General features: G+C 40.5%; 1 protein-coding gene across 1 annotated transcript in view; it reads left to right on the top strand.

The window, feature by feature from the left end:
• The window catches only part of MTF1 (metal regulatory transcription factor 1), a 37,911-nt gene that overhangs the window by 12,533 nt on the left and 9,173 nt on the right, over positions 1-16,205 (top strand). Inside the window, exons 3-7 of the mRNA XM_069477711.1 lie at positions 5,099-5,337; positions 6,143-6,274; positions 8,241-8,314; positions 8,777-8,913; positions 11,009-11,086. Coding sequence (XP_069333812.1) covers positions 5,099-5,337; positions 6,143-6,274; positions 8,241-8,314; positions 8,777-8,913; positions 11,009-11,086 — 660 coding nt within the window. The remainder of the gene's footprint in view (positions 1-5,098; positions 5,338-6,142; positions 6,275-8,240; positions 8,315-8,776; positions 8,914-11,008; positions 11,087-16,205) is intronic.

The raw sequence follows: 16,205 nt of genomic DNA, 5'->3' as shown, positions 1-16,205 counted from the left end.
GCCTCGGCCTCCCAGAGTGCTAGGATTACAGGCGGGAGCCACCGCGCCCGGCCTGTAGCATCTTAAGAATGAAATTCTGGGGCCAGGCGAGGTGGCTCACACCTATAATCCTAGCACTCTGGGAGGCCGAGGCTGGTGGATCGCTCGAGGTCAGGAGTTCGAGGCCAGCCTGAGCAAGAGTGAGACCCCCGTCTCTACTAAAAAAAAAAAAAAAATAGAAAGAAATGATTTGGACAGCTAAAAATATATAGAGAAAAAAATTAGCCGGGCATGATGGCACATGCCTGTAGTCCCAGCTACTCAGGAGGCTGAGACAGGAGGATCGCTTGAGCCCAGGAGTTTGAGGTTGCTATGAGCTAGGCTGACGCCATGGCACTCTAGCCCGGGCAACAGAGTGAGAATCTGTCTCAAAAAAAAAAAAAAAGAGAGAGAGAAATTCTGTCCTTACCATCGGCCACTATTGCGAGCTTTGTGATTGAGACATGCATCCAACCCATGGAGCAGCAGGAAAAAGAGAAAAATTTAAAAAAGTTAAAATTAAAGAAAAGAAAAAAAAAAAAGAAAGACATGCAGACTGCTTTATTGCAGCATCCACAGTCCCAGTTCCCCTTGCTGGTGAGTGATTATTTTAAAATCTCTATCTGGTAGCACTGAAGAGGTTTTTAGTCTTCATAGGAGGTCAGGGTACATGTATGAGAGGATAATTGATACTATTACCTAAGTGCCAAATGAATGGTATAGTTAAATATTATTGTCATTCAGAGAAGCACACTGTCATGTAGACATGGAATGATCATGGAGGATCTTGGAAGTAATGAGGCTTCAATTAAAGGAAGAGAAAGAAGAACAGAGAAGAAAGGCATTTCCCGTAGAAAGAAAGGAGAGAGAAAAGGCAGAGAAGTGGGATTCAGTGTTGCAACTGGGTAAGAGTGTATTGTTGCTCATAGGCCTAGGCAGAGCCTTCTGTTTGGCTGATTACCAAGTAATGTGATAGAAGACAAAAGAGGTCCTGGGAAGATCCTTGCATATCAAGCTAAGGAGTTGGCGCTTTATCATTTGAGTGGATATGGCATGTGTAGAACACTGTTTTAGAATTAATCTGGCAACGAATGACTTTAAAACTAGACACTGAGACATGAAAAGAATGCCTGGACTAGTGGTTCAGTAATTCAGTTTGACAAATATTTATGGAGCGCCTCCTGTGTGGCAGTGGGAAGAGTAAGGAGTGAATGGGTGAGAGAGTACTTGCCTAAGGAACCTAAAGGCTTGTGCAAGATCATACTGGGGATTGGACAGATGAGAGAGGGAAGGAATGGGAGGGTAAGATGGCAGGAGTCAGGGCCCTTCCCCACCCCACCCCGCACAGGTTTTAGGGGTCAGCAAACTATGGCCCTTACGCCAAATCCATCTAGATGCTTGTTTTTCTACAGCCGTTGAGCTAAAGAATGGGTTCTTTTTTGTTTATTTTTAATGATTTTTTAAAAATCAAAAGAAGAATAGTTCATGACATGTGAAATTTGAATTTCAGGGTCTATAAATAAAGTTTTTGTTTTTTTTTTGTAACAGAGCCTTGCTGGTTCATTTACATATTGTCTGTGGCTGCTTTAACATGCAACAGCTGAGGGGAGTAGTGACAGAGACTATGAGGCCCTCAAAGCCTAAAATATTTATTGTTTGGTCCTTTACAAAAATCTTTGTTTATCCATGAGTCACACTCATCCTCATCTCAGTTCTCTTTTCTGAAACTGATTTTCTCCTATCTGAGGCTTATCTCCCACTCCCAGGCTTTTAAATATCTTTCTCTTTATGTTCTTCCCTTCATCCTCAACTTTTCTTTCTTCTAGGAATTTTTTTTTTTTTTTTTTAAACAGAGTCTCAGTCTGTTGCCTGGGCTAGAGTGCCGTGGCATCAGCCTAGCTCACAGCAACCTCAAACTCCTGGGCTCAAGCAGTTCTTCTGCCTCAACCTCCTGAGTAGCTGGGACTACAGGCATGTGCCACCATGCCCGGCTGATTTTTTTCTATATATTTTTAGTTGTCTGGCTAATTTCTTTCTATTTTTAATAGAGACAGGATCTCGCTCTTACTCAGGCTGATCTCGAACTCCTAACCTCAAGCGATCCTCCTGCCTCAGCCTCCCAGAATGCTAGGATTACAGGCTTGAGCCACCGCACCCGGCCCACTTCCAGGAATTTTCTCCCTCCAAACATACCCAAGAACTAGCCTACTTTAAAAGAAAAAAAAAGTCATCAATTCAGAAGTCCACTGGTGCTGCTCTTTCATCTCATCTCTACCTCCACTTCACCTTTCATTTATTCACCTTAATCGAGACCTTCACCCCAGCAGTCCCCTGAAACTAGTCTTGCTAAGTCATTGATGAATCCTTAGCTGCTGGATGTAGTCATTTCCCCAGTCCTTACCTTCCTTGTTTTCTCTGACATTAACATTTTGATCATTCTCTTTCCCTTGAGACCCTTTTTCTTTTTCTTTCTCTTTCTCTTTCCTTTTCCTTTTCTTTCCTTCCTTCCTTCTTTCCTTCTTTCCTTTCTTTCTTTCTTTTTTCTTTTTCTTTTTTTTTTTTTTGAGACAGAGTCTTGTACTGTCACCCCAGCTAGAGTGCAGTAGCGTCATCATAGCTCACTATAACCTTAAACCCCTGGGCTCAGGCAATCCTCTGCCTCAGCCTCCCAGAGGGGTAGGATTGGATTACAGACATGAGCCACCGTGCCCAACCTTGAGACCCTTTTTCTTTTGGCTTCTATGACATCATTCTTCTTAGCTTCTCTTCCTGCTTCTCCCGCCCTTTTTTCCACTCAAGGGCTTTTCTTCTTTTTCCAGTACCTTAAATGTTGGTGGTTTTTAGGGGTTTATCCTTTGTCTTTTTATGAGAGCTATTATTTTATTGAATACCTACTATGTATTCACTATATTAAAATTCTTTACACAAATTATTCCTAATCATTGCAATAACTCTAAAAAGGTAGATTTTGTTTCCTTCGTGTTATAAATAAGGAAATTGAGGCTTAGTGAGTTTAAGTAATTTTCCTAAGGTTACATAATAAGTGGCAGAGCTGGGACTTGAACCTGATCTTTCTTAAGTATACAAGTAAAGTCAGCTATTATCCGGGCACCAAAGGCTTCTGCCAGAGACTTTCTTTTTAGCTTTCAGACTATGTGACCAACTGTCTCCCAAACATTTCCACCTGGAAGCCCCAGCAGCACCGCAGCCCAACTATCGTCTCACCCCCACCCCCATCCAGCCCCAGATTGGTAGTGTGACCCTCTGTCTGTTCATCCAGGCCCTAATCTTGGGGGTTGATCTTAGCTTTGCCGCTTTTCCACCCTTTCCACTCCTCAGCACCCAGTTGTCACCACAGCCAGTCATTCCTTTCCCCTTGAGTTCTCTGAAATTCATCTCATGATGTCCACGGTCACTTCCCTTGTTCAGAAACTTTTCTTCTCTCTCCTGGACTGTTGTCCCTCTTCCCTTAATTTCTGTCTCCTCTACTCTCTAACCTTCCAGTACATCCTCTACAAGGCTACCAGACTGATCTCTCCTAAACCCCAAACGTGATTGTGTTGCTATCTTGGTTAAAACCTAGCAGTGGCTCCCATTGTCCTAATCCTCTACTCCATAGCATAACTAAGGAGGTGTTACCTTATTTTTCTATACTCTTCTCCTCCCAATCTCTCACATACTGCAGATGTTTGTGGTTCACTATACCAGAACTCTTACTATTCATCTCTCCATACAGTTCCTATCCTATTCCTTTTTTCTGGAATGCCCTTTTCTTCTTGGTTTGCCTGAAGAGCACCTTTTCAGCTCATCCCTAAAAAATAAACAAGCAGAAAACATAGACCCTCTCTCAAAATAAATACATAAATAAATAATAAAAAAAGAAAAAAAAGCTAAAGTAGATAATGCTAGCACCTTGATATGTATTGCATCAAATGATTTACAAAATATTTTCACAAATGTTTTATCTCACTTTGTCCCACCCAAAAGCACTGTGAGAGAGGCAGAGCAGGCATTAATATTTGCATTTTAGAAATCAAGAACTTGAAGCTCAAAGAAGTGAAGTGATTTGCTCAAAGTCTCAAACAATAAGCTAATTCAACATAAGAATTATGTTGAACATAAGTGCCAGAATTCAGTCTTCTGCTGCCAAATCTGATGCTACTTCCACTGCATCAGTACAGTTATGGGAAGGTTTGGGAGAGACAAGTTTTGGAGTACACCTACATTTAGAGGTCAAGGGAAAGGAGTGTCTCAGAGAAGGAGAAGTGCCCCAAGTCATGACTGTGTTATGAAGGACATATTTTCAGAAGGGGAGGGTATCATCAGAGATACCTTTGCACATAGTCAAGGAAAGTAGGGAAGGATGAAAGAGTTTGAACATCAGGAAGTTCAAGAGAATAATGTTATACAGTGAAGCCACCTTGCCAGGTGGTTAAGAAATACATGGGCATTGAGGGAAATGGAGGCACACCTGTCGACTACTCTTTCAAGAAGTTTGGTAATGAAAGGAAACAAAAAGGCTAATAGTTTGAGAAATGTCATACCACCGAATATTCCAAGAAATTCACAGTACATTGTTGTCATTTTGAAGACTTGAAAATATGCAGTGGAAATTATCTATGGAAATACTGTTTGATGATCAAGTATATAAATTTCAGGATGTTTTAGACTCAATTTAACATTGGTCTTTTCTAATGTGGTTATAGTACCAGAGGGCAAGGTGTTTAATCATGTCTTAAAACAAAGTTAAGATTGTATTTGAATACAGGTAACTGTAACAGTATATGTCCACCTTTCAGTGATAGATATATATTAGAACCAAAATACCCTTATGTTCATTTTGAATTTTCATCTACATACAAGCTTATCTCTTCCTCGTTATGTGTTGTCCAGGTGTGATTTGATCAACAGGAAGTTTCCCCACTTTGCTATTAGAGATTGTTTTCTGTGTTTAGGGTGAGAACACAGGTATATTATCCACATCTCCTGGGAACTGAGCTTGGGGGGCGGGGTTGGAGGCAGGGAGTTAAGCCTTGAGCAGCTCTTTTGTCTTATTGATGAGGTGTCCTTTGTCTGCCAGGTAAAGCGGTACCAGTGCACCTTTGAGGGCTGTCCCCGCACCTACAGCACAGCAGGCAACCTGCGTACCCACCAGAAGACTCACCGAGGAGAGTACACCTTTGTCTGTAATCAGGAGGGCTGTGGCAAGGCCTTCCTTACCTCTTACAGCCTCAGGATCCATGTGCGAGTGCACACGAAGGAGAAGCCATTTGAGTGTGACGTGCAGGGCTGTGAGAAGGCGTTCAACACACTGTACAGGTTGGCCTCTTCACTGCTCTGCCAGCCTCTGACTCTGACCTTGTCGTAACTGCAGAGCTCTTTCTTCTTGCACAGGAGAGAGATTCACTTTCAGGACTTCAAAGAGCATAGCTGTGCTCAACTATTTAAATGCATTAAAGGAACTTGTTTCTTAAAGGTGGACTTGTCTTGGATAGGTTAGAAGTGACAGTACATCTGTGTTTAGATTTGCATCTCAGGGAGTGCATTCTGGCCTGGGCATTTTAGTGGGGATTTGGCATAGAGTAGTATCTCCCTTCAGCTCAGGATCGTCATACTAAAGCTTTTGTAATTTCCTTTCCTAACCTCACCTTGAAGATAACTTTTTGCTACCCTGAGAAATGGGGAGTGGCCCACTCAATAGCCATTTCTCTTTTCCACATTTGTATTAGGAGTCTTTTATATTAGTCTTCAGTATTGGGTGTAAAATAACAGAAATAATAATAGCTAACATTTAGAAAGTGTGGGCAGGCACAATTCTAACTGCTAATCCTCACAGTGACTGATAGGTAAATGGAAGCACAGAGAGATTCTGTAACAGGCGCAGGGTACCCCATCCAAGTAGGATATACGGCCAGGTTTGGAATCCTAGTCAGTCTGTCCTCAGAGTGATACCCACCCCACCATACTATTTACTTCTCGGAATTTCTTTGGGCAAAAAATTTTGGATGCTAATAAGTTACAGATAAAGAATTCTTATGCACTTGATCCTGAAGCACATTAGGCTGGCATGGGGAGGCTGTGTGGTACTTTTTGATAAACGGGATTTTTCTGGGATATTTTGCAGGCTGAAAGCACATCAGAGGCTTCACACGGGGAAAACGTTTAACTGTGAATCTGAAGGCTGCAGCAAATACTTCACCACACTCAGTGATCTGAGGAAGCACATTCGAACCCATACAGGAGAAAAGCCATTTCGGTACATCTTACTGTTTTCTATTTATTCCTGACCAGGTTTCAGCTTGGTTGCAAGATACCCAAAGTGCCCTGAGCACAGAGAAGGGATACCTACCTAAGAATGGAGGTGGGAAGGGGAAGAGGAGACAAAAGGGAAAATGAGGGTAGGAATGCTTAAGTTAGTGGTGCAGGTATTTTATATTGTTACTTGCTCAGTTGTTTTGTAATATCTCATGTGCATATATACAAACATATAAAAACATCCTGTTTATATATGTCAACAAGCATACATATGTATCTAATACATATGCTATAAGCTTGAAGGACGGACTTGTGTATCATCTTTCTTCTCTGCTCGTAGCATTAGAGCATGGCTCTGAGCATTCAGTAGGTGTTCAAAAACAGCTTTGGGATGATTATATGACTTTTTTCCCTTCTTTTTTTTTTTTTTTTTCCCTTTCAGACAGAGTCTCACTCTGTCACCCTGGCTAGAGTGCAGAGGCATGATCATAGCTCAAACTCCTGGGCTCAAGCAATCCTCCTGCCTCAGCCCCCTGAGTAGCTGGGACTACAGGCATGCACCACCCCGCCCAGCTAATTTTTTCTATTTTTGGTAGAGATGGGGTCTCACTCTTGCTCAGGCTGGTCTCGAGCTCCTGATCTCAAGCAGTCCTTCCACCTCAGCCTCCCAGAGTGCTAGGATTACAGGCATGAGCCACCACGCCTGGCCAACATTTTTTATGAGATAATCAGTTTGTAAGGATCCCCCTAAATGTAATGTAGATAGATGTATTGCTAAAAATTTCCCATAAACAATGTCTTTGAATTTTGCAGAAGATATCATTCTTATATTCAAGGCATTAAATATGCTGCCTGTCCATTCTCAAATCACTCATCTCATTAGGATACTTAAAAACAATTTAAAAGTCTTCAGAAGCAGTCAACTCTTAGACACCAATTAAATGGAAATGTTTTTAAATTATAAATGTATTCCTGAGCCATGGCCCCTTTAAGGGCAAGAGTAGTTAACATTGTAGTTGGTTACTCTGTATCTGCTGTGAAGTTCAGGTTATTTTTTCCCCCATAGGCTGCTGAGGGGGCTCTGATTTTTATTCAGTCACATGCATTTATTTATTTTTGTGATGATTAGAACTGCTAGTTTTTGTTTTTTTTTTAAATATTATATGAGACTTTAGACACGATGATTATATGTAATTAAAACTGAAAATGCTTTAGAGAAACTTTAAAGAAATAAAATATTTTGGTTTGTAAGAAAATATATTCATTCATGTAAGTAATTATGGAATGCCTGCTATGCCCAAGAACTACAGCAGGTGTAAAGAGTAATATGGACCCTGCCCTCAAAGAGTTGACAACCTATGAAAACAGATAACAAATGAATACACAGAGATAAACTAAGATTGGAAATGGGAGGTGCCGTGAAAGAAGCACGTTAGATAAATGGCTTAGGAGTTCTGAGAAGGAAAAGATTTCTTCTATCTTTGGATATCAAGACAGTAAAAGAGAAAGAAGTAGATCTTAACCCACAACATAAGTTATTACAGCCTAGCTGTTTTGACTGATTATGTTCTAATATTGTATTTCAAGCCCCTTACATACTTGAGAGTCACCTTACCCACTCTCGATATTCCTAATATTCCACTGGCAGTAGGTTTTCCATATGGACTCTCACTGTCAATAGAGTTCTGTTAAGTAATTCATCAGAAGGCTTTTATTGTCAGCGCTCTCAACGTGGGCCTTACCTGTCGGACAAGAAATACTTCTCCTGGGCTCTCAGGTCCCTTTGATCCCAGATATGCCACCTTACTTTTTCAAGGACCTCTCCTCATTCCCATGTCTAAAACCAGTGGTATTGATCTGATCTTAGTGTTCTGGACATTTGTTTTAGTTTGTATTTACAAGAGGTTGCGGATTAAGGTCTGTTAGCTAATGACTTCTGTTTCTCTTTGCTTAAACAACTTATTAAGGTGTGATCACGATGGCTGTGGAAAAGCATTTGCAGCAAGCCACCACCTTAAAACTCACGTCCGCACACATACTGGTGAGTTCAGGCTAATTTTTATTTTTTATTTTAACCTTCATCAAGCCTATAACTATCAGTGTTTCCATGGAGACCTGCAGAGCTAGGTGGAGAGGGTGAGCCTAATCAGCTCAGCCTTCACCTATAATGTTTGAGTTTCTTTCAGAGGTGAAAGGATCTAAAGGTTGGACTCAGGAATCCAACCTTAAGAAATGAAACCAATAGAGAGATACTCTAAAAAAGAGCCCATGAGAAAACTAATCTTCTCTTTATAAACTTACCGGCAGCAGGCCATTCCCATTGCTTTGCACTGCATTAAGTTTTGGGACTGAGATGATTAACATGTAATTTATTCAACTCTTAACAACTGTTATCTAGACTCTCTTAACAATATTTACTTTCCTCTTTTAGGGAAAGGTGGGTTTCTTCATCCAGTCTTAATGACTTTGTGGTGAGATTAACCCTACTTTGTCATTCTTACAGGTGAAAGACCCTTCTTCTGCCCCAGTAATGGCTGTGAGAGAACATTCAGCACTCAACATAGTCTCAAAAGTCACATGAAAGGTCATGATAACAAAGGACATTCATACAATGCACTTCCACAACACAATGGATCAGAGGTATGCAGTGTTCTTGTCTCTTGTTTTGATCTGGGCACCATGGAACATCAAGAATTGTTTGCGTATCACAATAAAAGGTTAAAATGTCTTCTCTGTATATCTGTGAGAGGGAAGAAATCAGGGTTAAGATCTGTCTTGACTTGCATATTCAGCCACCTACTCAACATCTCCACCCATACACCATCTACTCTTGTCAAACGTAACATGTCCAAACCTGTTACTCCTGTAGTCTTCCCCACCTTAGTAAATGGCAACTCTAGTTTTCTAATGGCAGAGGCCAAAACTCTTATAATCATTCTTTTTTTTTTTTTTTTGAGACAGAGTCTTGCTCTGTTGCCCTGGCTAGAGTGCCGTGGCATCAGCCTAGCTCACAGCAACCTCAAACTCCTGGGCTCAAGCAATCCTCCTGCCTCAGCCTCCTGAGTAGCTGGGACTACAGGCATGTGCCACCATGCCCAGCTAATTTTTCTATATATATTTTTAGCTGTCCATATAATTTCTTTCTATTTTTAGTAGAGACAGGATCTCGCTCTTGCTCAGGCTGGTCTCGAACTCCTGAGCTCAAACAATCTGCCCACCTCGGCCTCCCAGAGTGCTAGGATTACAGGCGTGAGCCACGGTGCCCAGCTTCTTATAGTCATTCTTGACTCCCTTTTTTCCCTTACATGCCAAGTCCACCAGCAAAGTCTATCAGCTCTCCCTTGAGAATTTATCTAGAATCTGATCACTTCTGATTACTTTGTTCAATCCAGTATTGTCTTTTTGCCTGGATTGTTGCAATAACCTGCTGTGTGGGCTTCTTAGCACTACCCCCCCAACCCACTTTGCCTGATAATCTATAGAGTAGTCTTTGTAAACCATAATGCAGATAATGTCTGTCATCTGCTCATAACCCTCCAGTAGCTTCTTGTATCACTTAAAGTAAAACTCAAAATCTTTGTAATGGTCCACAAGGCCCTACACATTCTGACCCAGTCACTTCTCTGACCTCATATACTTCTCTTTCTCTTACTTTGGCCATATTGTCCTCTTTGTGGTTCCTTGAACCAAGGAAAGTCCACTTCTGCTTCTGAGCTTTTGTACTTGCTGTACTTTCTGCACTTTCTGCTTGGAATACTTTCCCCAGATATGTACATGGCCACACCCTCTTTCCTTCAGTTTCTGCTCAAATTCTACTTATCTGAGAGTCTGTCCCTAAGCGTCTAACAAAAGATTCCTACTCCAGCATTCCCTATTCCCCTTACTCTCCATAGCACTTACCATCCTCTTGCATACTGTATGTTTATTTGTTTTTTGGTCCCTTCTCTCTCCACTAAAATGTAAGCTCTGTGGGACAGGGACTTCATTTTGTTCATTATTGTATCCCTGGACCTAGAATAGGCCTAATACATAGTAGATGCTCAATGAGTATTTGTTGAATGCATGCATGAGTGGGAGCATCTGGTCCACATGAGGTAAGCTAGGCTACCAATTAACATGTATAAATTGTGATTGGCATTCTAGGAATCCAGAGTCAGAGTTAGCCTGGGCAGTGGAGTTTGAATAGTAAGTCCTCAGTACCACTCTGAGTAAGGAACCCTCGGGTGCCCATATTGGAGACACAGTGGCATACTGGAAGGAACGTTGACTTTTCAGTCAGAAGCACTGGATTTGTCTTTTGCTAATTATCATGTGTTTGGGGCACTTCATTCCCACGGTCTTAGCATCAATTTCCTCATATTAAAAAATACTTCTAAGGTTTATATAAATAGCAAATGAGGTCATGTGAAATCACTGTATAGATGATTAGACCAATTATACAAATATTAATTTTATATTATTATAGCTTTTGGTACTTTGGAGTCTGAGTCAAGAGATAATTTTAAAATTCTATTAACCAACTTTAATAAATGTAAGAGATTCTTTTAAGAATATCAGGATTTTTAAAAAATGCAGTAATTCACTTAGCCCTTGCTCTGGGTGACTTATACCTCTCCAGGTAACACATCTAAACATTTGGAACCTTCGAGACTTTGTAATCAAGTGTTTTATTACCTGATATGCTACTATAAATCCTGATTTTTGTTACCCAATTATAATTTTTTCTCTTTCACAGGATACAAATCACTCACTTTGTCTAAGTGACTTGAGCCTTCTGTCCACAGATGCTGAATTACGAGACAATTCCAACACAGTAAGTGTACCTATTAATATAGGTGCTAGAAAAACAGGTGTAAGAATCGGCCCTCCCTTTGCTGGAAAAATTGAGGCAGGCCAGTCTCTGAAGTCTTATAGATTTAATTGTGTTTAATTACTACCATTTAGGATTTTTTTTTCTTTCTCCTTATAAGAGTTTTATTAGGAGAGGTTGTTCTCTTGATGCCTAATGCCTTTTGACCTAGGTCATTTGGTAACCTCCTTGCCCCAGAAAATTTCTTTCTTTTATTCATTTAGCAAATAGTTATCGATAACTTCATCAGCCACTGTGCTAGTGCTGAGCTTATAGTGGTGGAAAAGTAAGTATGGTTTGCACTTGAGGAGCTTAAAGTCTAGCACTGTAATATGTAGCCAGAATTCTAGTTTCTGAACTTTCTCAAACCCTATCTGTCTGGCCTGGCTTAGTCTTTTCCCTTCTCTAAACTCACCTTATTAGGTTTTTTGAAGGAAACCTCCTACACAGGCCTCTGCTAAAGGACAAACCCATTCTATCTTGATCTGATTGCCTTGATTCCAGCTGTTAGGAAATTTTCCCACCATTCCCATGGCTCTGTGATGTGACTTACAAACTACTGCTTTGAATCTGAGCCTCTGCAGGCTCCTCCACATGAACCCGAGAGTTTTACTGTATTTCCAACACTAATTTTGAGTTTGGATTTTTGGTTGTTTTTCTTGGTACCTAAATATAGATTAAGCTAGATTTTCTGTGACTATATGCATAACAAATACATGTAATGGGAAGTATTTGAATTCTCAAAGTGTGGTTAGTAGAGTCAACTACAGCACTTCTAAAATTCTAGGTTCTTGGACCTCCCCCCAGGCCTACTCAGTCAGCACATCTGGGAGTGGTGTCTGTAACTGCATTTTTATATAAGCACCCAAGGCCTGGATTCTCCCTCTGGTAATGGCAAAGTTGCTCTTATGAGACCAACTATCCCATAGAAAACAACTATAAACACTGGAAAAAATATAAAAAACAACTATGCAAAGGCACTGGTGAGCAACCAACAGCAAACAGAGGTAACCTTGGAAGAAGGGATGCTTGGAAGATGGTAAAGGCACTAGATAGGCTTGCAGATTTAATGGGCAGGCCCCAGTTGGCACCAAACAAGGCAAGGTGGCCAAACTCAGTAGAAAACTCAATCTTACTGGCTCGAATAGCCAGAGGGCAGAGTTCAGAGCAATAACAGCACCTGGAAAGTGAAAGGAGATAGCCTGAAAGAGTCACAAAGGGGGAGCCCCAAGTTCTGTGTATTAACTCTGCCCAAATCTCTAGCTGATCCTTGAACTTTGGATGTGAGGAAGAGACACTAAGCAGACCAGGTAAGGCTAAAGAACTGAACAAAGCTGGGCATGGTGGCTCACGCCTGTAATCCTACCACTCTGGGAGGCCGAGGCAGGAGGATTGCTCCCGGTCAGGAGTTTGAGACCAGCCTGAGCAAGAGCAAGACCCCATCTCTACTAAAAATAGAAAGAAATTAGCTGGACAACTAAAAACATATATAGAAAAAATTAGCCAGGCATGGTGGCACATTCCTGTAGTCCCAGCTACTCGGGAGGCTGAGGCAGAAGGATTGCTTGAACCTGGGAGTTTGAGGTTGCTATGAGCTAGGCTGATGCCACAGCACTCTAGCCCTAGCAACAGACTGAGACTCTGTCTCAAAAAAACAAACAAACAAAAAGAACTGAACAAAGATTGCAGCTGCTGTCTACTGCACGGGAGTTAACAGAGTGTTCACATCAACAAAGAAATAAACCCCCTTCGAAAATGTAAAAAGGAATCCAGAGTCTCTACAGTTTATCATTTGCAATGTTCAAAGCAATCCAAAATTAGTGAACACATGAAGAAACAGGAAAACATGACCCTTGCTCAAGAGAAAAGATAACCTTTGGAGACCAGCTGCAATGACCCATCTAGATAATAGAATTAACAGACAAGGATTTTTTTTTTAACTTTTTTAATGGAATAAGGATTTTTAAGTAGTTCTTATATGCTCAAGGACATAAAGGAATATGCTTGAAATGATTGAATGACTAGGAAATCTCAGCAGAGATATAGGAAATATAAAAAATGTACCAGATGGAAATCTGAAAAATATATCTGAAATAAAAAATTCACAAGATGGGCTTAATAGCAGACTGGAAATCACAGAAGAAAGAATTAGTTAAGTTGAAGATAGATCAATAGAAATGAACTAATTCGAAGAATAAAGAGAAAAAGATTAAGTGCTTCATATAATTTTTGTACATATTCATATTTCACAACTAACGATCTAAAAGAAATTTCTATACTGGGTGGCCTAGATGCCCTCTAAGCTACCCAACTAAGATTTCTGTGTATAATATCCCTTTAACATTTGACTGTGTTAACTGTGGCCACTCTCTGGCCAGGACTATGACATATTACTGAGGAGTTTTCTGTAGCCATAGGATCACCAGATGAGATACCCTGGTATAAGGGGATATTAAATATTTGTAAATAAGGGAAGCCTTTTCTACCACAGTTTATATCATCAAGAGTAAGGGAGCTCTGTCCCTTGGAATTTAATTGTATATTATGCCCCTTGTACCCAGGATTCATCCCAGATTTGGAAATAGTTTGATTTTAATCTTTCAAATTAAGGCTGTAATTTCTTGAAGCAATAGGATTAATTTTGCTTTGCTTAAAAAAAAAAAAAAATTAGGGCCAGGTGTGGTGGCTCATGCCTGTAATCCTAGCACTCTGGGAGGCCGAGGCGGAGGATCGCTTGAGCTCAGGAGTTCAAGACCAGCCTGAGGAAGAGTGAGACCCCATCTCTACTAAAAATAGAAAAATTAGCTGGGTGTGGTGGCAGGTGCCTGTAATCCCAGCTACTTGGGAGGCTGAGGCAGGGGAATTGCTTCAGCCCAGGAGTTGGAGGTTGCTGTGAGCTAGGCTGATGCCACGGTACTCTAGCCCAGACAACAGAGCAAGACTCCATCTCGAAATAAATAAATAAAATAAAATAAAAATTAGAACTTGTTAAAATCAAATGAGAAATTTGTATGAGATGATCATTTTATGGGTTTCTCAGCAGCCACATGTGTATGCATGTCCTAGAAATGAACTCTGGTTTGCTCAGAGCTTTTGTTAAAGGAGGGTTGAAGGTGCTAGGGAGTGACCCACTGGGCCGTTTGGCTGCTGACCTCCAGGATCTACCCTGGTCCCAGACAGCCCCCAGTGTTATTCCTGCTCTTTTTCTTTCCTCCAGGCCTCAGAGGCTCAGCCTGTTCCTGTCTCCTCCACTTTTCAGAGTTGTTCCCACTCACTCTGCCCCCAGGGTTTTTACTCTGAAGCTTGGCAATGGCTTCAGCATTTTCCTTTTTTTTTTTGTAAATCTTAAAAAGCTTTTTAATAAGGTACAATATACATGCAGAAAAGTGTGTGTATTATAAAGGTACAGCTTGATGAATCATCACAATCCATCATCCCCGTGTAACCAGCACCCAGATCAAGAAACAGAGCATTCCAAGCACCCTGGAAGCACCCCTCATGCCCCAGACAGCCATTATTTCTCCCTAAGGATAATCATTCTTCTGACTTCTGACAACTGAGATTAGTTTTTCCTGTTTTTCTGCTTTTATGCTTGGAATCATATACTTGTTTATGTCTGGCTTTTTTCTCGCAACATTATGTTTAAGAAATTAAGCCATATTGTTGCATATAGTTATAGATCATTCATTCTTGTTGTTGAACAGTATTACACTAAATGAATATACCACAATTTGTTCTTTCTCCTGTTGGGCATTTGGCTACTTTCTAGTTTGGAGTGATTACAGATAGCCCTGCTGTGAACAGTTTTACACATATGTTTTGGAGGCGCACAGGCACATTCCTTTTTGTTTGTTTTTTCCCCCAGTGTTATTGAGGTATCATTGACAAATATAGCCCTTTCCTTTTTAATGATGTTGCTACTGATAATGATTTATAAATAGGTAGAACAAAAATAATAACCATGAGGAAGTTGCAAAGCTTACTACTCAGTGGTACTTGTTAGCCTACTATTTTTCAAACTGGATTGCCCCTTTATGTTGGGTTATATAATAAAGTCGTGGTTTACAATCAACATATCAAAGACATCAACAGAATAGAAAATATCAGAGGACATTGCACATAGTAAGGGTAAGCTGTGTTCCATAGACTTTTGTTTCACTTATGCATATGAATGTGATTATAATACGAAGTATATATGTATAAATAATGTAAATTGCATTTCTTTGTGTCACAATGAAAATTTAAAGGCCACACTATTGGCCTATGAGTCTTGACTGCCTCTGGATTAGAAGGTGGAAGTCCTGCATAGGTTTCTGCCTTTGGCTTCCATCCTACTAGCAATCAGAATCATTGAACTTCCCCTTTCACTCTTTAGCTGATAGAATCATAATAGAATAATTGGCCTCTCTGGGCTCCAGTGGGCAGTTTCATCTCTGAGCACCTCTAGATTGGTGGACAGCAAAGTGATCCTTCTGAGTTCTCCCTCCCAGAAGCAGAATTGTTGCAAAATGACCTTAAAATGCAAGTTGGCAGTGGGCCAAAACCTGGCCTGAAGATAGGTTTTAGTCTGGTCTATACGGTGTGCTTAAATTATTTTCAGTTACAGTTGACCCTTGAGCAACATAGGGATTAGGGGTTAGGGGTACTGATGCCCTCCACGTAGTCAAATCCACGTATAATTTCTGCCTCCCCAAAACTTAACTACTAATAGCCTACTATTGACCAGAAGCCTTACCAATAACATAAACAGTCGATTAACACACATTTTCTGTTATATGTATATACTGCGTTTTTACAATAATATAAGAGAAAATAAAATGTTAAGAAAATCACATGGAAGAGAAAATAAATTTGCTCTTTATTAAGTGGAAGTGGATTATCATAAAGGTCTTTATCCTCATCATCTTCATGTTGAGTAGCCTGAGGAAGAGGAGGAATTGGTCTTGCTGTCTCAGGGGTGGCAAAGGCGGAAGAAAATCCACATATACATGCACCCATGCAGTTGTTCAAGGGTCAACTGTACTTGCTTTTACTTATAATACAAGTTGGTAGATTTCATGTAAACCAAATTTCACCCTTTCTT

This window comes from Eulemur rufifrons, chromosome 8, assembly GCF_041146395.1.
Source record: "Eulemur rufifrons isolate Redbay chromosome 8, OSU_ERuf_1, whole genome shotgun sequence".
Lineage (NCBI taxonomy): Eukaryota > Metazoa > Chordata > Mammalia > Primates > Lemuridae > Eulemur > Eulemur rufifrons.
This window is presented reverse-complemented; position numbering and strand designations above follow the sequence as displayed.